Source organism: Andrena cerasifolii, chromosome 5 (genome assembly GCF_050908995.1).
Source record: "Andrena cerasifolii isolate SP2316 chromosome 5, iyAndCera1_principal, whole genome shotgun sequence".
Classification (NCBI taxonomy): Eukaryota; Metazoa; Arthropoda; class Insecta; order Hymenoptera; family Andrenidae; genus Andrena; species Andrena cerasifolii.
The window spans coordinates 3,293,538-3,319,977 of record NC_135122.1 but is presented as its reverse complement, the minus strand read 5'-3'; the positions used below and the strand labels follow the sequence as shown (position 1 = coordinate 3,319,977).

The window sequence follows — 26,440 nt, the reverse complement described above, 5'->3', positions numbered from 1 at the left end:
AAAATTTCATCAAAATCGGTTAACGTTGCTCCGAGCTACAAACGTTTAAAGATGGCAGAATAAGGTCGAGAATCGCTGATTTCGGAAATTTCGCGATTCTCAAGTGTTTCTGCTCTAAACATTTTCCAGTACTATCGTGTTTAACAGACCTCCACCCCGTACCCATCATTGTTTCAACATGTCCCACGCATTCTAAAGTATTCACAAAAGAGTTACCACCGTATAGATTCATCTCAAGGAGATAAATTATTTGCGTCAACCCGCATACCCTGAGCGAGTCGAGATTTTGACTGTACAGTGTACACCGCCTCATTGAACGTCTTATAATTTCGTTAATGTAACGAATTACCCCATACAACTTTACGCACACATTTTGCACACTTTGTGCAAGAAAATTTTATTTTCGTTAACCCCCTAAAGTAGAAAGAGTCTTTAATTTAAATCGTGCGAAGTTTCCACTTTAGGGGGTTAACGAGAATAAAATTGCGAAACTTCACACGATTTAAATTAAAGTCTCTTTCCACTTTAGGGGGTTAACGAAAATAAAATTTTCTTGCACAAAGTGTGTAAAATAAATGTGTAAAGTTGTATGGGAAAATTCGTAACATTAGCAGAATTATAAGACGTTCAATGACGTTCAACTGATTACATTGCAGGGAGAAAGTGAAGAAACCTTGAATCAGGAAACGTAAAACAGTTATCGCGTTCCCAAAATATTTGATTAATTACAACATCGAAGTATTGCAAAGTGCTATATTTAAACGTAGTATGAATGAACAGAAATTCTTTGCTGACACACCTTTAATTTGATTCCAATATTTACTATTAAGCGTTCGTCGCGAGAAAGTTCATGTCAGGTCTTTAATTCGATCAAAAATTTATTGTTAGCGTCGTAAATGATTAAATTTGTGCAAAGAATTGATCCGATAAGTTAATTACGTGATCTGTTTCTACGTTGCAACAAATATTCCACTTCAATGCTCCCGCGAAACGAAACAATTTATCTGACGAGTAGAACGTGTACACGTACGTGGTGTTTCGCGAGAGAGAGAGAGAGAAAGAGAGTTGCCTTAGGCAAGCACGCGCATTATGGGGTAGAATTACATTAAACAAACATCCCATATATTGGTCTCTTCCCCTTTCCTAATGCTTTCTTTTTTCTCTTTCTTTTTTAGTTCCTTTTAGTTTAAGGATATACAGAAATATGTACAGCTGCTTTTTTAAATATTGAAACATTATAATATTTCTAATTTCGGTGCTTCAATGAGTAGTGAAATATTTTTATGCATCAGTTCATGCTGAATCTAGAACCACTTGTAATTAATCGTTCAAAATAATCAATCAAATCTCATAAGATTTGAATATGTAAGGATCAATATCTTTAACTTTCATTAATTATCGTATATAAATAAATTAGTGTTCGAATGTCAATGATTCGTTAACTTTCGGTACCGTTTCCTTCGTTGAAAAAAAAAACATTATGTGGAAAATAAATTTTGTTTATTTCTTTAGTTTGAGGATTTAGGTCTCTTGTAGAGGCACTGCAGATCATTGGGCAAACGTATTTGGCAACTAAATTCTTTGCTCACTGTTCTAAAATGCGATTTATACATTTATTTAGTTTATGGAGCTGCTTGATAATGCAGGTTGAATGAATATCATCGGTAAAGTATGAAATCTAGGTAGGCAAGATTGCATGAAAATTATGTTTGGGATGCTTCTTCCTAATTTAACCAGGAAGATTTCGTTGAAATTTAAGCGGGTACCCGGGCTCAAAAATATAGTTCCAACTACCACTAATGGAAAGTGGGGAAGGTACCCCTTCTATGCGGCCGCCCAGGCTAGGGAAATGCGCAGGCTGGATGCGCGTGGTTATTCTGTGGTCCCCTCCTCGAAGTGACAGAAAATCTAACCTATGTATATGCTATATGACAATAAATGTTTAGTGGCTATTTCATTCTTTTACGCTACATTTGCGAACCTTTTATCATCCTTCAAAAACATTATTATTACGCCGCAACGGTATTTTTAGGAAGTCGGGTAAAGCATATATTCTGCGCATTGAAAAGGGAAAATGTTTGAATGAAGCCATGTGACGCAAAGGAACCCTTTGGTCAGGAATAATTGTTAAAGATTTCTAAACGACTTGATTGTGTAGAGTTACACGTATATGTAGGCATGGGCCCACTACTACTCTGCTGCTTGATACGAGACACATCATAAGATTACCATAATTTATTAATCATTTTTTAATTAGATATTATAGGAAGTGTCCAAAATGATAAATGAAAGTGTATCTCTGTACACAGAGTATCCCGGGTATACAGTTGAAAAAATTGAAAATGTTGAAAAAGTTAATATAAACCCATGTCCGCAAATAATTTATTAGGGAATTATAAGATGACAGAGATTCGTTACATCGTAAGCGAAGTTGTACAATGCTTCTCCGTTGTATGGGTTTGTATAGTTGCTGATTGATAAAGAAATGAAGAAATTTTAATTTGCCTTTTAAAAATGGGATATTAATTTGACATCGGGACACCCTGTATATAAATTCACACCGCTATTATAACTTTCATTCCTACCGCTTATAGCGCTGCACTCTTATTTCATGCTTAGCCGTTAACGTTGGATGCGACACGGAAATGGTAATGGGGCTTTAGAGCCCCAAAATCGAGTGACACAGAAGACAATAGAGTGAAAGTCTATTCTATACCTGGTCCGTGATGGGATAACCTTATGGGAGTTCGTGTTACTACGGAAACTGTGTTACCGACCCATAAATTGAGGACTGAATTCAGCGGCCTCTGCTCATGAACAGCGTCCAACTCCGGAACTACTCTGAAATGTGTTGAAATGCTGAAAGGTGTGTACGTACGTGCTTGTATTGGGAAATATTGTGAGAGCGCCATCTACTAAAGTAAGCTCTGTAATCGGGTGAATCGCGTTACAAAACTGGTGTCACACAAGTATTGAAATATTGCAATAATGTTTTTGTAATTAAATGGTCTGTTAAATTTTACAAAATCGATCATCAAACAGTCGAAATTCCCAATACTGCCAATAACAGGTAACCCGATTAGACTGCTTTAATTTTCGCCACCAGATGGCGCAGCGGAAATAAGAAAATGCCAATACGTGTGACTTGTTTAGAACCTAAACTTTAAGCTGGGTTTACACCTGACGAGTGACTCGGCCGAGTCAAAATCTTCCCCGCCGGATTACTCGGCCGAGCACTCGCCGGGTGTAAACTAAGCATTACTAATGCTAAACCCAGCTTAAGCATTAGACTCATTAGAGTGAGAGTTTGACATAGTGCGCAGGCTCTCGCTACGCTGCGTTTTGGCTTGGTTTGTCGACGACTCACGGGGATTTCTTTCCAAAAATCTATTTCGGGCATTAGGACACTATATGGAAAGGGATTGTTTATTTTGGACGGGAGTTCAGTGGAGTTCAGTGTTCTTACTAAGTAGTCGCTTTGGAAAGGGCGAAACCTTACCTTTGACATACGGGAAAAATTGGCTGATATTAGCTGCTACTAGGGTAGTTAGAGAGTCGAAAAGGGGTGCAGAACGCGTTTTTTTTTACAAAAAACGCCTTTACTGCCATTAAAATTCGAAGGAATATTATGTATTTTTTCATGCGAAAGGAGCGGAGCTTTTTCCTATGCACAGCGTACACGACATTATCGGCAATTTGTACATAGCCAGTGGAGGAGTCCCCAAAGTGAAGCTGGTGCGTGTCGTAAATCGTAAGGATCAATTACAACGGAGGCAGCATGTAATATTTGTTAAAATTAATTAAAATATGTTTGTTAAATATTTTGGAAGTAACATAAATAAAGATGTTATAACTATTAAATTTTTATATGACTATGATTTGAAATGTTCCCCAAAAATTATTTACAAACACAATTAAATAAACAAGTTTCATTAATTATTCTGTATCAAGTAGACCACAAATATACGTCCTAACTGAATGAAATAAAAAAATAAGCGATAAATATATATCAGTCGGAAAATGTTTTGTGCTGAGTTTCGACCCGAAATGCCCCACTGTGTGCCGATCGGAATTGCTTCCAACGATATTGTGTAATCACGCGCAGGAATCCGCTAGCGATGCACAGCCGAGGATCAAGGGATGGAGATCATTAGGCCCCCACCACAACCCCAAAAACGTGTATAAAAACTAAGACAGTGTCAGTTCAAGCTCAATAAACACTTGTTCAATTACTACGGTGAGTTCCAGCTCTTTAACCTGCCAAGGATTCACTACATTCTGCTCAGACCGAATATCCCGTTCTGGGCATCTACACAGGAATTACCGGAGCCCGGAGAGTCAGGGAGAATCTCAACCCCGACAACCTCGCAATAGCTTGTTTCGCGATAGAATAGTGTCTGCTGGAAAATCGAGAAATTAAATTACATTAATTTAATCCATAAAATTAAAATTAAAAAAGTTCAAAATTCTTGCCCGCGATTCTTGTTAAACTATCTCAGTTCTAGGTAAAGGTAACGACCATGAGCATCTTCTATGGAAGATGTATTCAAGAAATAAACCAAAGTTAATTAATACTGGCATTGACGCCTGGCGTTTTAATTTCCCATATCGATTTCTGGGTGATCGAGAACATTCCTTTTCCTTGAATATTTTTATATTCCAGAAATTATGATGGACCGTGAAAGAAATTAAAAACTGCTTGTTTCTCAATATTTTCCTTTTATTAACAGTTGTAATGTTCCACTTCAGCCGCTTTTTCCAAACATTCTGGCATCATGTATTCATCTTTATCGGCGTCAATAATGTGTATACGGGGTGTCTCATTAAGTTTATGACAAGGAGGTTTTACGAATGTGTGAAAGATTTTGGAATAACGCATTCTTTTTAAACATCTTCATAGGAAGTGCCATTTTAATTTCGTACGGAGAAAAAAATTTAAAATTCTTCTTAATAGTGTAAAATTGGTGGCATAATTTGAGAAACTTAAATTGGATTTACAGATGAATGCGCAGGCTTTTACAAAGCTTTGGTGAATTTAAGCAAACCTTGCTCGACATAATTTCCAAAATACTGTACATCTTAAATGACACGGCAAGGTATAGGGAAGAAAGAGAAGTTGGATTGTTTATGGTAAAAATGGTTTCGGATAAACATTTAGATTGCTGAGAAATTTCGACACACTCGCAAGATTAGTAGCTATTCCAATTTAAAATTCTTGAATTACACTTACCCCTCACTCCTTGAAAAGGAGCACAAAATGTTATTTTCCATGCAGTATAAAAGACCCCTTTATATTATAAAATTTAATAAAAAAAATACGCGGATATTGTTAATACATTCTCAAAGAACTCTTTCATAAGAAAATTAACGAGACACCCAGTATGAGTGTGTACATGTACGTTTAAAAAATCGTTTCCTTTCATTCCCTTTATTATAACCAATGGTCAAAATTCGTTTATATATACGTGTAAAATCGTCGAATAAACTTCATATAAAATTGTATCACAAAAACAGCCAATAGAAACATAGCTTGTATAAAATTAAAAACATATTCTGTTTTACAAAGTCCGATAAATAGGAATCAGAAAATATTATATTGCGTAACAAACGTGGTATAAGCTTGCATGGGATACAATTTTGGCTATCGGAAAAAGTGATCCTTTCTATTCCTTTCGTTCAATATTAAGGAAGGGAAACTTTTCTGACTGAATAAAAACCTTTCGTTGCCGTTAAGTTTCCTCGTGCCACATACTTGTCGCCTCATTATTCGGAGAAACTTGTCGAATTCACAACTGAATGCGAAGAAAAATATTTTCGAAATTGACATAAAACAATTTGCAACCGCGTTGTAATGTTATTCCGTTTTCTAATGGTTCCAGGTGGATAATGGCAAAATTTTCTTGCTACCTTGTCACTTGAAAGTGAGGTGTAACTATTAAACCATCTCACTATTACTTGTCAGTCAGAGAGGCAACATTTTAGATACCCAGTATGTATTCTTTTCAAGTCGAGAGTCTTGTTCAATGCCCAATTTGTTCATTGTTCAACTGTGCTAATATTCTTTTCAGTGTGCTAGTGGGCTAAGTGAATTAATCGATCTGAAGACTCGCTGTTCATTTGCTCCAACCACCATACACGTAACTGCCAGTAGACTGTCTCATCAAAGTTCCTTGCCCATAAAATACCTGCGCCTATTCCATCGTCAATTGCGCTGACTTTCATTACTGAAGTCGCTATTTCGCGGCGATGCCGATGGCGATTGCGATGGTATGGATATAATTTCATCATTTAGCAGATTTTCACGGTTCTGCTGCATCTGCTCCTGTTGCTGTTGGTGTTGACTACGGTGCACCTCTAGCGCTAACAATTTCTGTCGTTTCTCCTCCATTAAACGCTCGCGATGCTTGTGAATATAATCGTTCACGTTTGGCAGACCCATTATTACGCAGGCCGACAATGCTGAACGATATATATTCATGTCTGTTGCTTCGTACCTGGGTGAAATATTAGATTGAACAGTGGAAGGGAACATTCTGGTATGTCTTATGTTTGGCGCCAGTAAAGTCATACTCATTATTAATCTAAATTTAAATGTCGGACAAAAGCATTAAACAATGGCAGAACGAATGACCCAGCATCGAAAATGGCAATGGATGTACTTTTACCATTCATTCGTCTTTTCATCGTAACATTCGACGTGGTAGATCGTGGTGACACCGTTGAACCCACCGATGGCGAAGATCATATCGTCGATCACCTCTATCGCGAAGTTACTGCGTGAATTATACATATCTGGTATCGGGCTCCAAACATTTGTGGCAGGATTGTATTTTTCTCCGCTACACATTCTAGATATGCCGTTGAAACCACCTGTTGGAAAAGCATTTACATCGAGATGTTGGTATAGGCTAGAGCCCTTACTTTTTGACCCGCCGAGCAGAGGTCTGCCCGCCCGTTACCCGTCCGTCTTTCGATTTACCCGACCCGCCCGGACCCGCCAGCGGGTTAGCGTCGATGTCTAACCGCCTATACCCGCCCGAAGCTGACGCAACGTTCATCTGACCCGTCCGCATCCGCGCTATACCCGCTAATACCCGCGCTATGCTGACCCGCTAATACCCGCGCTACGCTATACCCGGTAATACCCGCGCTACGCTATACCCGCTAATACCCGCGCTACGCTATACCCGCTAATACTCGCGCTACGCTATACCCGCTAATACCCGCGCTACACTATACTCGTTCTTATCCGCTCTTCACCCAATGTTCGGTGTTACTCATTGCCAGAGACAACCGGTAATATTTTATCAAACCGAGTTAATATTTTATTTATATTGTAACTATTAACAAAGGGAAAATAACAAAAATTCCAATACTGCTGACACATATAAAAGCTTTTAACGTATGAATAGCATAAAATTGTGTAGCATTAGAATAATATTGGGGGATCGCCTCCCTCTGAATCCACCCATGGTACCCGACGGATAAAAAAGTAAGAGCTCTAGTATAGGCGGTTCGATTTATGAAAATAAAGTAGCATGTAAACAGTTTAAACTTTTAAATTCTGTAATAAAACTTTACATTAGGGCGGAAAAAAATCTGCAAACATGAATATTTTTCCAAAATTTGTTTACAGTTGTGTTTGGTTAATCAAAATACGACTATCCCGCACCCAGGCCAACTGAAAATTCAAATTTAAATTTTCGCCTATATAGTATCACTTCGCCCCAATGTAAAGTTTTATTACAGGATTTAAAAGTTTAAGCTGAAAATTACGAGAGTTACCAATGACGTAAACGTGGCTGTGATAAGATATGCAGGATACTCCACTCCTGCGCGACCTCATGGGAGCTATCATCGACCATTGATTAGTATCTGGATCGTACACTTCGGCAGAATTTAAGCATTCGTGACCGTTGAAACCGCCAGTAATGTAAATTTTATCTATATTATAACAGAATTCCATTCACTTGCCGACTAATGTGTAGGGTAACAATTAATGAGTACAATTACTACTACCAGCTTTAAAAAATACAAAGAATAGTGTATTGTTTTTCATATTGTAGAGGATGTTTCATTATCTTACAAAGAATCCTGTTTTGTGGTATGCAAAAGTAAAAAGGTAATCAAAGTTGTTAGGTGAGACCCTTAGCCGAAAATATTGTTTAATTTATACATGTTTCGAAAGATTTCATCAATTTGTATGACTTTTACTCGAAACAATTTTGTAAAACAGCACACGAGGGGGAAAGTAACAGAGAGTAAACACTTAAAAGGAATTACTTTTATCTCTGTTTTTTTAAGTAATTTTTTATGTAATTACTGTAAAGAACCTTTGTATAACATTTATATATGTATTTGTTCGTTCACACCTACTATTTAAAAATTAACACGCCCCCAATTCAATGTAGGTACACTTAGTACATGTTACGAAAAGATCTCTTACAAGATCTAGATTTAATCCTATAAGGGTTGATTAGAGTAAAATTTACAAAATTGATTTGTAGGCATTTGTGTGGGTCAATTTGACACAGTGTGACAACCGAGGGTTAAAAGAATGGAGCATAAGTACACACAGTGGTACGGGCCCCTTTCCCACTAAATAGGTATTCGTTTGCTTTCGACATCAACGAGTTTTAATATGCTTCTGTTCGTACGCGCCATAGTGCCAGAAGTTGATGGAAAGGACGCAGGAGCTACTTGACAGTACAAAAAACAAAAAATCTATATAAACGTGGCATGTGCCCCTGTTCCACTGGTGTGAGCCCCTCAATTGTATGCTGTTCCAGTAATATCGGTTTGCTAAGCGTGTCTGACCATAGTTTGTCCTTATCTCCTTACAATCTATACTATAGTATTACCATTGGCACGAGGAGATTTACCGATAATTTTTTTTTTAATTTTGGCACTTATACTGTTTTCTACAAGGACTCTTCAATTATGTAATTTAAACACTTTTTCGAGTACCTAGACGATATTTAGCTTGATAGAAACGTTTTAGAGATGTAGAAATTTGGTAATTTCATTAAAATTTCTCAAATTATACTCTTTACCCTGTTAAGAACAGTTAGAGAATTTCTTTGCCATACAAATGAAAGCAGGAATTTGTACATAATGAATTTAAAAAAGATGATAATGGAAATATACCGTTTAAAGTAGTTGCACTGGCATCTGATCTTTGGCAGTTCATAGGCGCTATTAAGGACCATTGATTTGTCTTATAATTATAACGTTCCGCGGTACTTTGTCGATAATAACCATCGTATCCTCCCATCGCGTAAATCAGGTCATTCAGTACAGCAACACTAACGTAACACCTAAAATTTGGAGAGGAATTTGACAAAAACATTTATCGTGTATCGATTATCATGCATTTATCATGTACCTCAGGTATTGAGAAAGCTTCGTATTTATGAGAAAATTGTAGGTGAGGTCTGGGATTAAGGTTGAGTTAGGTAAAATACAGTGGTGGTTAAAAGAAAGTTTTAAAGTTATAGTCTTGGAATACTATATAAGTCACGTAAGTAACATAAGTACAAGAATAGCTTTGTAAGACTGTACTTGTTACATTGGTACTACTAATCTAGTCTATGAAACCCCCAGACTTCAGGTGACATATGTAGATTAGGATCAGGTTCTTCTCGTCAGAATTTATTACCTTCATGCTCTTTCTGTTACCCCTTTTATTATCTATTGTCTTTTATGATCTTTATACTTCGAATTATTTTTTTTTACCATCACTGTATGTGGATGTTAGGGTATGTATTTAAAGTGTCCATAAATTTCTTAAAAATTTCATTGTGTCCACCTTCGAGCATTCATCGGAGCAACTTCTCTCCACACTTTAGTGACAGCGTTGAAACAACGACAACTATTGAAATAATCTGCTCCATCGAATCCACCGATTATGTAAATATTGAAACCGACCACAGCAGTCCCATGATATGAGCGTGGACCGACCGGATCTACTTCTTCTACCTTTCGAAACAGCAATGAAATACAGTAGTTTCCTTTACTTGTAAGGGACGAATACTACCGCAGTCACAATTACTCTGATAAGCGCCCATAAGGAATTAGGAGTGATGTGTTATTTTCGTACTAAGTAGCTCATTGTCGGTACCAAAATTTAGGGGCTGATTCTGCAGGCCAAAATAAGTCGAAAATCAAGAATGGCAAAATTGCGTTCGAGGCTCCGTTTTCGAGTTATTGATTGTTGAAAATACGCGTACCCACTTACCTCGTTAGTCGAAGCGATGACTTTCAAGTGGGTCTTTCTGGCTGGCTACGACACTGCCCTCTAAGTCCCTGTAGTATAAGTCCCTCGCGTCACACGCTCTTTACGCGTATTTTCAACAATTAATAAATCGGAAAGGAAGGCTCAAACGCAATTTTGTTAGTCTTGACTTTCGCCTTATTTTTGCTCGTAGAATCACCCTCTAAAAGTATGCCCAACTGTAGTCGCACACCCTGTATATATTCTATGCGAAGGTAATTACATTGGTCCCGCTAGAATGATCCTGCATTTCAATTACACGATAAGTATGTACCTTGATCCATCGATCCGCCCTGGTGTCGTATGTCTCTATGAAATTTGTAGGACTTCTGCCACTCCATCCACCTATGGCGAACAGTATCTCGTGCGGTACCCTTGGTCGTGCGATCTTCGGCGTGGGTACTTCCCCATCTTTCTGTGTGATAATTTCGAGATCGTATAGGAACTTCAGAGTTTCGATGATGATAGGCCGGCAAGCGTCGTTTCCAGTCACGTATGGATGATCCTTGACGTTCTCGAGGAAGAATTGGGTATCCAAGAGGCCGAGGCGGATATTCTTCATCAGATCGACTATGTGATCCTTCCTGGATTGTGGATCGTGATCGATCCACTTCAGCACTAGCTCCCAGACCGTGTCTTCGCTTTTTACGTTCAGCTCGTCTGCCCCGATCAACGTGGTTAGCTCTTCTATCGGCAAATCGAGGATCTCTTCGCTACGCTGGGCTACCTACGCCGATGGAATCGTTGTTGTCAGACGAATCATCACCAATGGGGTGTAAGAAATGAGAAAATAAGTAAAGAAACGTGTTTTATTTGAAACTACTGCCACAAAGTGGTTATACAATATACAAAGTCATTGTTGATAGCGTGACTGTAAAATCGACAATTCGTGAAAGAGTAAAGCTTCGGCAAGTAAGTGTTCGAGGAATCTCATCACTTGTATTGACAATGCATCAAATTAATTCGACAATCGTGGTATTTGTATCAAACTGTGGCAGTGTAGTACGCAACGGGCGGGTATATCGCGAGACAACCCGCTCGTTACCCGGCCGTCTTTCGTTTCACCCGATCCGTTCGTGCCCGCGGCGGATAAGTCGGGTCAGCGTTCATTTCTATCCGCCCGAGGCGCTCGAGAGATCCGAACGCCCGAGGCTCCCGAAGGCCGGAGACACCCGAACGCCCGAGGCTCCCGAAGGCCGGAGACACCCGAACGCCCGAGGCTCCCGAAGGCCGGAGACACCCGAACGCCCGAGGCTCCCGAAGGCCGGAGACGGCCGAAACACCCGAAGCAGTCACCAGTCATGACGTCACCACGCGTATCGAACTCGCTCTTGCCCACACTGTTACGCGCTCTTACCCGTGGCTGGTGACTGTTCGGGCGCCTCTGGCGGATAGGAATCAAAGATTACCAGATTACCGCCGCGGGTACGGGCGGGTGGGTAAGCGCTCGGCGGCCTCGGGCGGGTATGGACGGGTTAACCGCAGGTATCGCGGGTTAGGGAAAGTTCTGGTCTGGGCGGTTCGGGCGCATCAAACCCGCCCGTTGCAGGGCTCTGTAGTGTCCCACATATTGGCGCACTGTGTATGATTACAAGAAAAATTAAACGACCCTCAGAGGTAACACGAATTGTAAGAAAATGTTATGAAATATTGACCGATAATGAGAAGATAGCGCAAGAATGACGACCTGCACGAAATGTCTCATAACATAACGGTATGCGCTGCTTTCCAGTCCCTTGCAAGAGTGCTCTCTAGCGAATCTCATGACGCTGATACAATTCTCCGGGGCCAGGTTGCTCCTCAGGTACTCGCAGCAGAGATCGAGGACGCCCAAAATGTTTAAATAATCCGCGGTAACCAGCAGCTGGCACACGTTCTCGCTGTTCACGTTGATCGAACGCAGGTACGCGTATTCCAAAAGCAGATTCATCATGTTGCTGCTTACACCCGGCAGCAGGACATCCGTTTTCTCGCGGGAATGCAGGGTGGTCGTGAACAGAGCTCTACAAACGATGCACTTTCGAATTGCATGGAACAAAATGAACCATAAATTGTATAAAAAAATGGACATTCCATTTTAATGATTGACGTAACATTTCTAATGAAAAATATACCAGAAGCTTCTTTTTAGCCACTAAAACGATCGTATTTAGTACAGATTTAAGTTACACTTTTTAACGAACTTAGGGAATTACGTCGTGATGAAGTAACTCATATTTTGGAAACTACTCAGGCTATTGAATGAACATTTCACAATATTCTTAGGCTGTTAAATATAAAAGTTTTTGCTCTTTTCCTGATTATAATTATTTTGATCATTCTGCAGATTCTGATATTTCGTTAACTTTTCAAATTCCAGATCGTTTAATTATTTTAAGCAGTGTGTGAAGCTCAGTCGTAAGTAACTTTGAACTAGGAATTCTATTGCGTTTCTGTGTCATAATTTATGAATTTTTCTGGAATGTTTGCGGTTATTTCAAACACATAATAATATGTACAGGCAAAAGGTTTTCTGCAGGCGCAATGTAACGTAAATTCATATGTTAAGATTGTACGTTATATTTAAGAGGGAATCATTTGAAAGTGTCCGAGACTTCGTGCTCTGATGTGTTCATGCGTGCAATACGACTTTCCACGTTCTTGGATTAACAAATGTAGATAATAGGAACTATAATCATTTTGTAAGTTGGGTGAAATTTATTTAAAACGAGCGCTATTTATTTCGAAATGTTCTTTATGTGAAAATACCCGCCTTCTTTTTATTACGACTATATTACCCGGTTTTAACAGTCATCTCAGTAGTTTATGTTATTTATGGAGAAATAAATTCTGAGGTTGAAAAGCTATAAAACAGCAAATGCTTTTATGGAACAAAAATCGTTCGACTCTGAATTCAGTATTCAAATTCAGAATGCAAATGTGGCAAGTGTTCCCAAGGGAGTAGCCCGAAACAGGTTGATTTTAATATAAATACTCTGGTGTGCTTATTCAGTTTCATAGAAATCCAAAAATACGAAATTAAAAAGCAGCAATCTTCATTTATAGACCCTGACTTCGTGATATGTATTAGGCAAACATTGAAAACTTCGACGTCATGTATTTTTTAAACAAATTTGAAACAAGTAAAATGATGACTTAAACCCCCCCTGTTTTCACGTAGACTGCATCCTATTTCAATTTCATAAAAATCTCCGAGTTCAAGCGCAAAAAGTGATCGACTTTCTCTTTGAATATCTTGTCAGCGAAATCCTTTTGCCCGTTCAGTACATGTGTTAAAAGAACCACATCAACGAAATATTGAAAACTGGCTGCATGTCGACATGACCAAGGCACTTTGTCTTACCAAGAATGAAAAAGAAACGTATAGCTCGCAATATTGAAAGTCACTAATGACTGAGCCCGACTGAAGAATTTTTGTGCACGGTATGGACCTGAAGTAGGGGCTGCAGGCTGACAGAATGGCGCGGTGTATTGGAAAAACGCCTCCATCTTCCAGTCTCAAAACGGCATCGCACAGGAGATTGTTCTGTCGGAAATCATAGAGAGATTGCATCGCTTGCGTGCTCATACATCGACCACCGCTTTCGGCAATCAAACGCTGGGTGTTCGTTTCAATATCGGTGTCCCTGCTGCTGTCGTTTGAGTCTACATCCATATCAAATTTGGTCTAACCAGAAGATAAATATTTGTCGGGGAGCCAAGGCGATGAAGCTGCAGCACAGATGATTTGTCTGATCCCGTCGACCTTGCGGCACTTGAAAATTTTCTAATGGAATTTTTAATTAAATTTATGCACATGGGTGAGTTGCTTGCTAATTGCGGCGATCTTACAACAACATCTCGAAAGAATTTTTAAAGAAAGAGCGATCCCGGCTGTTGGCTTCATAAAATACACCGCACTGTTACTGTACAGTCGACCTGTTTATACCCCAAGTCAGTAATAGCAAGTATGTTCGCGATCTTACCTGTAAAGTGTGGAGTATTTGCGATTTTTAGGGATTTGTCAGATCCGTTCAGGAGGTTAGAGTTTCCGGCGGTTGTCAATAGTTCCGATCAGTTTGACCCCGTGATTTTTACGATTTTTATCTTCTAGAGGGTTGCTCGCACGGAATGCCTGTTTCTGTTCGATTAGTGGGGAAGATTCACGCGGCCGAAGTGGAACGATTATGGGTGAAATTCATACGCGTTGCAATTTCGGGTGTGTCGAAGATGCTGACACGTGGACGGACGGATTTGAAGACCGGTGGGCGCGATGGGGATTTTTGGGAAATAGCGGGGCTGGAGTGGCGGTGATGGGTGGCAGAGAGATACGAACTATTTAATAGTGTGATTTCAGAAAGAGAGTAAATGTCGCCTCTGGCTGTGACATATGGTAGGTCTTACATGTCCGCCGTTCAGTCTAGGACTGCGTTCTGACAAATGAGGACATTTTTGGCAAGATTCACGACAGTAAAATACAAGCAGTGCTGAAATTATAGTCACTGCTCGACTAAGTCGTTCTAAAATTCAATCAGAGGTAGGAGATATTGCGAAGAGAAATGAGGTGTAGGATAAAGTAAACGAAGACGTCTTTCAGAAGTAAAATGAAAATCATTTCTCATATAGGCAGAGAATTATTTCATTTAATATGTAGAGGAATAGTGAGCATGCAAATGTACAACGATACAAGTTACACTTCTTTTTAGGGTCTCCTGTGCTCTGTATGGTTAGTTTTACTTCTCTTCATACCTACCCAAGTCTCGTGGCGTAAAAAAGCATTTCCTTTACTTTCGTTTTAAATGGAGAAGACTATAAATTTTTGCGTTAAGACACCGTTGTTAACCACGTAATAGTGACTTCCCACCCAACGATTTTCTCAGGCAAAGCGCCATTAAAGTGACTCTCTTTATACAGATTCAATGAGCTGCATAGCATGAAACAAAGAAACGCCAGTCGCGATACTATGTATTTATATCATGCAGTCGCATTTCGCGACGGAACTGTGCATCAAGCGATACGAAAAGGGTTAAAACTATTAATAATACTAAATAATTTAAAACGTTGTTCGGTGTACATAATCAATAAATCGTGATGTTCTCCCAGATAATACACAGACATCTTTTATGTGGCGTGTTTAAGATGTCTAAATAAATGTGATATTGTAAGAGATAACGGACGTCGTAGGGATGTTTATTATAACGTCATATAGACGATTCTTTAAGACGATTTAATTAGATAATATTTTGGTCCAAGGTAGCTTTTTAGAGGGAGTTATTAAGACGTGCTCTACGTCTTGTTTAGAACAATTTTAGGCATTTAATTGACATTATCAGAATGTCTTTGATAGATCTTGGTTAGGTCTAAAGCGCTAGAACTAAGATTACCTAACCTTAAACTAAAGTAAAAACCATGTGGGTCACAGACCCACACTTCTGTAAAAATATTGAAAAAACTTTTTGGTAAGGTTAAGTTAAAATTTAAACTCTTTCAGAAGCCTTTTTTTGTACGAACGATACTTCGCAGAACTAAGCAACACGTGACTAATGTGCGGTGTGCAAATAGATCTTTAATGTAAATTATCATATGATTTAAATTGTATGATGCTATTGCGTCCAGATCTGAACCGAACGCCACTTGAGACTCCCTAATGCCGCCTTCCTACTTGTGGAACGTATATTTCTTTGACCGAAGTTAAACATCACGGGGCGGCGTACTGGGGAAAGATGGGTGACCGACCACTTTGTTAGTTTGTCTCCCGGTGCGTCGCTGCTGCTGGGACCCGAAGGAGAGACGAGGGAAAAAGGAAAAATGACTATCGTTCGTTGGGCAATATAAGCGAAACGCTTGAAACGCCATCCTGCTTAAAACACAGGGAAAACAATAAAACATAACATAAACATAAATATTTAAAACTGTCAGCGTTACGTCGTGTTACGTATATACGTTCGCATCCATCGTATTATTATTGTACCTATTATTAATGGTTTTTACAAATGTTTGTGTATATATTGAGCTCTAGTTCGTTGAATAAATTAATAATAAATGAATTACAATGTTTAATTATACATCATTAGAAAGGAATATTTGTTTCTTGTTTTTTGGCGCAAATTTCATTCCGATTCCTTTTATAGTTCAAAAGTTAAACACAAATGTCACTAACTTCCCCAATCCGGACCACTGTGCGCCGGGCCGCTTGCCATCTCCAAACCTCTCTCTAAACACCATCAGGTCACACCCGGTGACTTCAGGTCGCGCATGTACCAACCATTATCTGATGCCCACTCACGAGGGTGCATGGCTTATGACGCTTATGTCAAAGCCTCTTCCTGGTCCTGACCCAGTCGTAAACCGTCCGAAAGTGAAATAGCAATGGGCTATCTGCCATCAAGTATTACGTAACACATCCTCGCTAACGTCTACGTAATTGTATTTTAATACTTAATTATAATTTTATTTTTAAAAATTATGATTAGCTTTCTACACTATCTATTCAATCTAGTATTTCATAACTGCGATTACATAGAAATATCCATTGTTTATAAAGTGGCCTTGTAAAAACAGATTACTTCAAAACCTTCCATCATGCCGATACAAGAGAATTGTACTTTATAAAGTTATTTACTTTAAAAAGTAGAGAATACAAGGTTTGAAGGGTACAATATGAAATAATCAAAGGTTCATTAAGGTTAAATTTTTTATGGAAATTATAATAAAATTGTATGTTTGTCTGTAAAGAAAGCAGATGGATAATTTATTAAAAACTTGTGAATAAAGGATGTCTAAAACTGGACACAGGATTGAAGGTACTGTACAATATCACTCCAACTTTCGCTTACATTTCTAAAGCAAGTTGCGCCATCATTCATATTCAAATGCTGCAAAAGTTGGAAGATAATATTTTGTTACATTATATCGGTAGTTTAAAACTATATGCTGTATTAACACTGTCGTTCTCCACAACTCTATTTCCTCAAAGTGATTTTCATTTATTTTCATATTCAAATTTTCTGGCATCTAATAACTTTAGTCCCTTAGGAGATTATCATTTTCTTTTCCAACAATTCTTCTGAATACTTTTAACTTTGTGGTCCATAAGTAAATGAAAATCATTTCGTGTCAAATAAATGCAGAAGAAATATGGGTACTATAAGTACATTCGTTTCTACAATATTAGCTACTAAAAAGGATATTAAGGTTGTGTATTTCTAGCGAGCCACCGTGTGTATCGTGTCACACTCCATTTTTCTAAAATAAACTTCTGAATCCTCATACACAAAATAACTAGTACATGTCACAATATTTAAATTATACTTCGATATTGAACACATTGTTGGTCATTATTAAGAACTATTCAAAGAATCCGGGGTACTGACCACACGAGGGCTATCGAACCCGCACTCAGCCATAGTCCGTTCAATATCCGCCTGTTCTACTGTCTTTCCACCAATTTCCTCGCCAACATCACCTTCCACCGTCCCACTACATGTATTCTCTTCTCCCTGTTCACTCGCCCTGTACTTAATCCTCATTTGCGTCCACCTATTAGTCTGACACAAAGCAGAATTTTCTAACATCAAGTCACTTGTAGACATTATAGGCAACGTCGAATATCTCACTCTCAGTATCATTAGACTATCTGAAGCACTCGTCAAGAAAGTGTTCCATTTCTCCAGGAAAGGCTCGTGAGATTCTGAAATATCTCTAACAGATTCGGCTGCCCCAGGGTCACTGCTTATTTTCGATGCTTCGCTGCCTTCTTCCCCCAATAGCCTGAATGTCCACGTGACCACGGTGAACGTCACTGCGTTCGTGGGGAACGCTCGAATGATCGTTGAGTTCAGACCTCTGTACAGACAGGAGTAGCCCTCGGCTCTCACCGATTGTCTCAGACAGTCCAACATTCCTGCGTAACGATGGCTATCCGCCTGGATTCGTGACTTGATCACGTCCACCGGATAGGATACTGCCCAGGAACTACTGCCAGCCATTCCCCCGGCTAGCAACATGCATGGTGTCGAGATGGGGGCGCTTCCGGACGATCTGGTCAGGGCTTCGTAGATGAGGAAGTAAGTACCGAAACTGGGAGCATCTCTGAGAAGCGTGACGCCCAGACCTTTGAACAACCCGCGGTACCCTTCGAGTTTATAGGTGTGTCGTAGGCATTGTATAGGTCCTGAGACTGGAGTGTTGAACACCTGTAACTGCATACGTGTCTTGGCCAGCTCCATGGGGCTACAAATAGGACTCTGAGCTATTCCTGCCAGGGCACCGGCCATAAAATGCGAGGGCAAAGAGTGCGGATTGGGTATGTGCTTCTGGGTTTCACCGTAGACGCCAAAGACGATGGCATTCACCACAGCCACGCCTGCCATTGGAGATGATATGCCTCGGTAAAGGCCTGCTACCTGGTAAAAAGAATAAAATTAACCTCTCAGAGGTTCAAACACCTTAATTTCAGTAGAGGTACGGTGGGCCGAACAACCCAAATTTTCGAAACTCTCCCAGGATCACAGAACGATTTAGGATCTGTAGTTTTGCCATCATTTCGGTATTGTGAATTATACCATTCTTCCATCTAGTATTAGTTGCTGTTCCATCACAACCAACGACAACTAAGGGAGATTTTCAATTCATTTAGATGTGGGATGACACTATCAGTAATATTTCTCCCAGAACGTGATGTTGGATAAACATGACTGATGTAGTTAGACCTCGGCTCATGAAATATGTTCCTCTTGCACTACAACCGCGTTACGTCCCAAACGAGAAACACGCAGGTACAGTAATCCCTCGTTATGAGTCCGTTTTTTTCCTCCCATTGACAGTCCGGCGACTATCCCTACCATTACTTGGAAGCCTGCGGAAGAGAGTGAGAGAACCGGACAACGAGCGAGAGGAAACGAAAGGGTCGACGCAGCCACTGGCCGCGGGAAACCATGTCCGCAAGCCACTATAAGTCCGCCGCCAGCCCCGTTCGTTGGACTCATAACGAGGGATTACTGTACTTCGCCACCCGACAATATATAAAACACGATGTCACGTGTTTATGTGCTGAAATATTATGTTCTGCTGTTCAACAATGAAATATACAAAGTTTTATGAAAACATGGAAATTGCCAAACTTGGTAATAAATTAAAAACTTTAACCCCAATGCGCGAGGGTAAAATATTGACCGATTTCAACAATTCTTTTTGCCTCGCATTTGTCTTCCCCAACGGCAACTTTTCCGCACTACCCCATTTCGAGTTTCGAAAATTTGTGGTTTTCGGCGCACCCTAGTGTACAGTGTTGGCCGAAAGTATGATAGTTTTAACAAGAATACATATAGTCTGTTGGCCGCATTACTTAAGGGTCCATTCTACTTTGCTGGTCGAAAAAGAGGCCTATTTTCATGAATTTTTTTCAGGAACTATTGTACGGATTTTAATATTTTGTATTTTTCATATTTGAAATCATGAAAAATGCGATTCTATACAGCAGGGAATAATAAAAATTTAACAAATAAAGCATTAAAATTCGTAGATTAGTTCTTGAAAAAAAAATTGATGAATATAGGCCTGTTTTTCGATCGGTAACATAGAATGGACCCTTACAGTGAAGGAAATCTTCAGAATATACAGGAACAAATAATACATATCTACACTGGTTGGCAAGATAACGTATGAAACGCGAGAATGTGGGAAAATCGTAGTATTTTTGCTATCGTTCACCTTTTTAACTTTTTTTTAGCACCTTTGCTTGAAAGCCTGAAAATATTGTTACGAAAAGATATTGCTAGATGACGTAGCATACGTCCGATTTAACACATAACTTTAAGTATTCCTTATCACGACGAAAGCAAATAAATATAAGAAACCTTTTTTAGTCTTCATTTTAATTATGTCCAGAATATACGTGAAAATGCTATCGTTTTGAGGAGATAAAAATTTGTTGTTCGTGGAATTTTTTTATAAGCTCTCTCCTGCAACTTTCAAGTTCCCAATTTGCTTCACCAATTGGCCTTTCACCGTACTAACTTTAATAGTCACATATGCTTTTGTACTTGATATTGATTGAAGTCGTTAAATGCTTTGCGATTGTTAATTTCTTTTGTTCAAGTACCGATTCTTTTGCGAGTAACGTGCGGAAACAGTGCCAGCTGCCCTTGTACTTTGGGTTCTTATAATCCTGTGTTTGCATGTGGACCTTGACGGTGTCCAGAGGATATCCCACCACAATACCGGCGGCCCCTGAAATTAATTGAAATATTTCATTCAGTACTGAAGAACATCATACGTATAGGATACTTTTTGACACAGTAACTGAGGGTTTACTAGAATCGAAATAAAATCAATTGATACATCAAGGCCATCTTCTTTAAAAGTTATATTCTTTAGAACTACATAGGTGTATGGTTATAATATCAGTGTTTTTTTATTTTCTCTAGTGCTAGCTTTCATCTTCAAGGGCAATATGAACTGGAGATAGAAATATTAGTTCTACTTAAAATTATCTTTTACAAAAATGACTGGCCCCAGCACGTCAAATGATATATAGTTACCTATGGTGATAGTTATTGACTTTTGTCACGTAAGGCGGATACAATTTAAAAAGTATGTATTCGTTTGGATCGTGGAAAAGCGGGGGATAGTGCTTTGCGTTCTTCGTGGTAGGGAGAAGTGGCTTTGAGTGACCAATTGATTTGATTCCGACTGTAGACTTATAGTTTTCACTAAAGGTACGTCTACACGACGACACTTTTGTGTCTAGATCAAGGGTATACGACACTCAACAAAATTTCCGGAAGGTTGGAAACTGCCTAGACCAGTCCGCGACACTGAGTTTGACCTATCGTCGCGGGAGTTGCAGCTAGAGCTAGACTGAAGACACTGCGACTAGCTCTAGCTAGACACAAAAGGCACTTGATCTGGACACAAAGGTGTTGTCGGGTAGACGTACCTCTATCGTCTATTGTGTCTAGGGATTTAGTATACACGATTGCTTGAAGAGTTCGTTATTTCTTTATCGAAATTTTATGAAGTTCCACATTACCTGCCTTTACCCTAACCTTATATGATTGGGGATGAAATGGAATTTACTTCAATAGAACATGTTGCAACTTAGATGCAATTTCAGTTCTTAACAGTACGTATACACGACGACAGTTTTGTGTCTAAATCAAGTGCCTTTTGTGTCTAGCTAGAGCTAGACTGAAGACACCTGCGACTAGCTCCAGCTAGACACAAAAGGCCCTTGATGCAACTTAGATGCAATTTCAGTTCTTAACAGTACGTATACACGACGACAGTTTTGTGTCTAGATCCAGTGCCTTTTGTGTCTAGCTAGAGCTAGACTGAAGACACCTGCGACTAGCTCCAGCTAGACACAAAAGGCACTTGACCTAGACACAAAACTGTCGTCATGTATACGTACTGTTAAGAACTGAAATTGCATCTAAGTTGCAACATGTTCTATTGAAGTAAATTCCATTTCATCCCCATCATATAAGCTTAGGGTAAAGGCAGGCAATATGGAACTTCGATAAAGAAATAACGAACTCTTCAGGCAATCCTGTACACTAAATCCCTAGACACAATAGACGATAGAGGTGCGTCTACCCGACAACACCTTTGTGTCTAGATCAAGTGTCTTTAGTGTCCAGCTAGTTACGGTGTCTTCAGTCTAGCTCTAGCTGCAACTCCCGCGGCGCTAGGTCGAATTCAGTGTCGCGGACTGCTCTAGGCACTTTCTAATCTTCCGGAATTTTTTTTCGAGTGTCGTATACAGTCTTAGAACATATAAACATGGAGGAAGCATGCAATGGGCGAAAATGTAGACAGCGGTAGATAGAGAAGGATATACATTGGGGACACCCTCTCTCTTTCTAACATTAAAAGAAAAACACTGCCGCCCCTGGCGCTAGAAAGAGAGAGAGTGTCCCGAATGTCTACATTTTCGCCCATTGCATGCTTCCTCCATGTTTATATCCCCTAAGTATACACTTGATCTACACACAAAAGTGTCGTCGTGTAGACGTACCTATATACTGGCAACTGAGCATCAGTCGGGCATCAATTATTGAAAGAGAAACGTTTATATTTTTCTAAAAATTATCTCATCTGCTTATATACTGTTATGCCTCCTTATTATTTCCGTTGAGTTCCTTTGTAACTCTGCTTGCCATCCACCATCAATTCTCCGGAGTTACTTAACGACAATTTTACACATTTTTCTCGTTGTCTAGCTTCTTTAATGTCCGTCGAATTATCAATGAAAATGTAATCAAAAGCCGACAAGTTGCGATAAAGGTCACGCGATAAGACGATAGTTTACTGACCAAACTGTTAGAACGACTCTCGAGCAAGATGGATGAGCACCGCCTCTATCAATTAAAATTCACTTTCCTCGAAGGAAATCGAAAACAGGCATATCGATAACCTACCTCCCACGCATCCAGCAAAGTAGTCGAGCGCCATTTCTGTTTCGCAGTGATCCCAACGCGTTTCTTCCAGCCGTACACGGATTTGGTGTCTTCGAAATGATTAATTTTACAAAAATTTTCCGCCACGCTCCTCGGGGGTGTGTCGACGCGACAGAAAGTTGAATATCGGTTTGCCTCCAGGAGAAGAGAAGCGGAATCCATGTAACATCGCTCGCTATTCCGGTCTCGAGTCTGCGGTATCGAACCAAATAAGAGGATAATTTCTAGCTACTCTAATTATGCGGATAAATTAACAGAGGGATCAGAGTGTCGGAGCTCTGGAAGAACTGAGGAAGGGAGCGGAAGTTAGCTATTTAATCGCGGGGTAGTTCGAATCTTTGTCACGTTTAGAACATGTACTTACCGAACGGGGCGTCATCGCCACATGTCTAGAAGCACACCCACGCGAACGTTTCGATCCTCCTTCGCCGGCTCTTGAATTGCTACGAACTACTCTTCTATTTTCAAGTCCCTTGAATCCCGCAGCAAAATGTCTCTCCCCTACAACTGTCGTCGAAGATAATTTCTCACTAACGCCCAATGTTTCACGGAGCCTGCTCCGTTTTTGAAGAGACGATCGTGCTTCCATTATCATCTTGTTATTGGATACACACCAACGCCGGTATCGCGGCGCTATTATGGCAACAATGTTAATAACATTCGCGCATCTTTCGCCGACCTCTCGCGTCGGAGATGCGGTGCGAGGGTCAACCGCTGATAAGAGCTCGGTTCTGTGGCGTCCAATCGAATTATTTGACCGTTCATTGGCGTTGATATTTGGTAAACAGTTGGGCTCCTTCGATTACGCTCGTTTTCACTTTATTATTAGCTGTGTTGGCGAAACCGACGCGAGAGATGGTGCAAGGAGGAGAATGTTACTTGGGGAACTTCTGACGAGTCTACAGCGCTGAGGATTCTGTGTTTTTTGTTTACTTTTGAATTCGTCGATGCGAGGCACGATTTGTGCCAATTATTCGATTTATCAAATAGCAAATTCGATATTTTGAGTTTTCTTCGCCCCCCCCCCCCGGAATGGTTCTAAATAATAAAAATATAATCTGTGTAAAGTTTGAGCCCGATCGGAGAATCGAGAAAAGGTGCCCCTGGGCCCTTGAATATTTAAATAATTATTTGACAGATCACAAAGTCGATTTTATATAATATCCTTCAGGTTGTTGATTGCGTCAAAACATATGTCAAACAAAAGTTGTAGATCCAGACAAGGAGCATATTTTATGTTGTGTTACTTTTTTGAAAAAAGTCTGAAAAACTACCAAAAAAAATTATTTTTCAAATTTTGAAAGTTTAAATCCATCTCGAACACTTTTTAATTGTGAAGGCGAAAAAAATTGTAATTTTTATTTTCGAGGATTAAAAGATAAAGTTTTCTTTCGTGTTTACAGTGTCATGAATGTTTCCAGAAAATTTGGGACCGAAATTCGCAAAAATATCGAAGATGTAGACATCAATTATGAAATATTGGGTGGTGTTAATTAAGAACTTTACATAAGTATTTCTGTGGAAGTCGTGAGACTAACAGTTGTATTAAAATGGTTCTGAATGACAAGAAGCTACGCACAATTTTTTATTTTGCTATTTTGCTATTAAAGCTTAAAATGCAATTAAATTCATTATATTCGTTTTAAATTAAATAATTGACGCTTCTCTGGATTCTTAAATATCCTATATGACCTATATATTGCAGTTGCATTTTGTAGTTTGAATTTTGGTAAAATGGCATAGTTATTACTGTATTTTAATGCTAATATGTAACATATAATAATATACAGTGTTTCCAAAATCGTGGTACAACCGGAAAGGAGATGATTCCTCGTGCAAAATATATTCTGGGCTAAGAATTATGCAGAGTACAAAAATAAGTAGCGCAGACGTAGGTAAAAGTTCGTAGGGGGTAAAATTTCACACCATGCGAATTTCATTGTTTAAGTTGTGGCAGTTGCCAATGGTGATTGACAGTCAATTGTCAATCAAGGTGCAGCAACCAGTGTCGAATTGTGTAGCTGTGCTTGTATTCATTTATACACGTGCAAATACTAAATTCGTTAGTTCTGATGTAATATTCTCATTTTTATAAATCAATGTTATTCCTATAAATTGATCAGTAATTATTTTAATTACTATGTCGTCTGAAAGAGCTGACATTCTTCTATTCAGGAGTACTAATAGAAGTGTTCAGTTCTCCTCATAGATAACAGGATTGATTAAACAATGGAAAAGTAGCCGTGAGGGCAAGGGTTCGCACAATGCAGCGGAGCAAGTGTTCAAATGCAAACTCCCCATTTAAAAATCAACTTCAAATAAATGAAGCAATGAAAAGAAAATCTGAATGCGCAAGTGCAAAGAAATAATTAGAAAAGCAAAAAAAAAATCTAAAAAATCACATCTACTTCTAAAAAATGTTGAAATGAACAAAACAAAACTGGTTCCAAAAAGAGAATAGGCCAGCCATCAACGTCTATGGAAGAAATAGTTTGTTCTGCGTGTGAAGAGGAATACACTGATCCTCCAGAAGGCTGATGCCTTCGCAAACTACGAAGGTAGGGGTAATGTTATGTGATAATACTGTTATTTTGATTTAAAAAAAATTAATTGTAAATTATTAATCGCTCTGCTATATTACCACAACTATTGTATGTGGGAAAATAAAAAACTATTGTGAAAATTTCTCGTTGCGTTCCTTTACCCCATAACATGCGAAGTTTTGCCCCACGTATCGGGTAGAAGTTCGCATTTGACACTCTCTGGACATATTTATTTTATACAAGTTGTGACACGTAAATTTACACGAAGTCAATACTCTACTGATCAATTGCACGTGGAATGGGTCCTTGTCCAAAAAGAGTGGAAGTTGTAGAATAACTTTTCTTCGAACGTGGTTGAGTTTTTGAGAAAATCGATTTGAAAATGGAACCAATTCTTAAGGGGTTAAGGAGTTTTTGTTACAATTTTTTAAAGAACTTTAATAAAGACTTTAAGATATTTCATAAATTTTGTTTGATTCTTAAAACACTGTACTTTAACATAAAAATTTCAAAGTTAAAAAAATATATTCTGAATCCATGTTTTTTTTACGTTTCAATTTTGGGTAAAATTTCCCACAGAGGCGCTAGTTGCGAAAATATAACTTTTTGAGTTTTTGTTACAATTTTTTAGAGAACTTTAATAAAGATTTTAAGACATTTCATAATTTTTGTTTGATTCTTAAAACACTGTACTTCAACATAAAAATTACAAAGTTAAAAAATATATTCTGAAACCGTGGTTTTTTACGTTTCAATTTTGGGTAAAATTTACCACAGAGGCGCTAGTTGCGAAAATATGATAACTTTTTGAGTTTTTGTTACAATATTTTAGAGAACTTTAATAAAGATTTTAAGACATTTCATAAATTTTGTTTGATTCCTAAAACACTGTACTTTAACATAAAAATTACAAAGTTAAAAAAAAACAATATTCTGAATCCATGTTTTTTTACGTTTCAATTTTGGGTATTTTTCACCCGGTAGCGACAACCTGTGTTACAATATGGGGTGCGCCTCCCGCCGGATTAACACCCCAGACAATATGTTAAAAAATGTTAATAACCTTTTAGTAGCTTGAAAGAATAATAGAAGTGCCAACATTATTACTGTATACACCTAAAATTTCCGTCGCATCACCTACTATTTGAATCCTTTCGCTCCGTTTTTTCGACTATATTCCAACG

At 38.9% G+C, this 26,440-nt stretch overlaps 2 protein-coding genes across 2 annotated transcripts; both read right to left on the bottom strand.

Moving 5' to 3' along the window:
- Positions 1-4,723: 4,723 nt before the first annotated feature.
- On the bottom strand, positions 4,724-12,297 carry Klhl10 (kelch-like protein 10). Its single transcript, XM_076813546.1, has 7 exons — positions 11,961-12,297; positions 10,548-11,000; positions 9,809-9,978; positions 9,148-9,317; positions 7,786-7,944; positions 6,666-6,870; positions 4,724-6,494 (listed from the first exon to the last, which is right to left on the bottom strand). Exons 1-7 carry the CDS (start codon positions 12,204-12,206, stop codon positions 6,203-6,205), a joined length of 1,695 nt encoding a protein of 564 aa, XP_076669661.1. The 5' UTR covers positions 12,207-12,297; the 3' UTR covers positions 4,724-6,202.
- A 4,372-nt stretch (positions 12,298-16,669) lies between these two features.
- Positions 16,670-23,299, bottom strand: LOC143368906 (mitochondrial basic amino acids transporter). Its single transcript, XM_076812113.1, has 4 exons — positions 23,078-23,299; positions 22,675-22,905; positions 20,355-20,482; positions 16,670-18,657 (listed from the first exon to the last, which is right to left on the bottom strand). The coding sequence occupies exons 2-4, from the start codon at positions 22,706-22,708 to the stop codon at positions 17,593-17,595; spliced, it is 1,227 nt and encodes a 408-aa protein (XP_076668228.1). The 5' UTR covers positions 22,709-22,905; positions 23,078-23,299; the 3' UTR covers positions 16,670-17,592.
- Positions 23,300-26,440: the final 3,141 nt, after the last annotated feature.

Bases quoted from the DNA above. Each gene is read 5' to 3' on its own strand.
- LOC143368906 (XM_076812113.1), bottom strand. From the start codon at position 22,708: ATGGCGCTCGACTACTTTGCTGGATGCGTGGGAG. The intron at 20,483-22,674 runs GTAGGTTATCGA...AATTAATTTCAG, and splicing joins CTTTGCTGGATGCGTGGGAG to GGGCCGCCGGTATTGTGGTG. The intron at 18,658-20,354 runs GTACTTGAACAA...TCTTTTTACCAG, and splicing joins CGTTACTCGCAAAAGAATCG to GTAGCAGGCCTTTACCGAGG.
- Klhl10 (XM_076813546.1), bottom strand. From the start codon at position 12,206: ATGATGAATCTGCTTTTGGAATACGCGTACCTGCGTTCGATCAACGTG. The intron at 7,945-9,147 runs GTATATTTCCAT...GTTATAATATAG, and splicing joins CAGTGCAACTACTTTAAACG to ATAAAATTTACATTACTGGC. The intron at 6,871-7,785 runs GTAACTCTCGTA...CTTTTCCAACAG, and splicing joins CAGCCACGTTTACGTCATTG to GTGGTTTCAACGGCATATCT.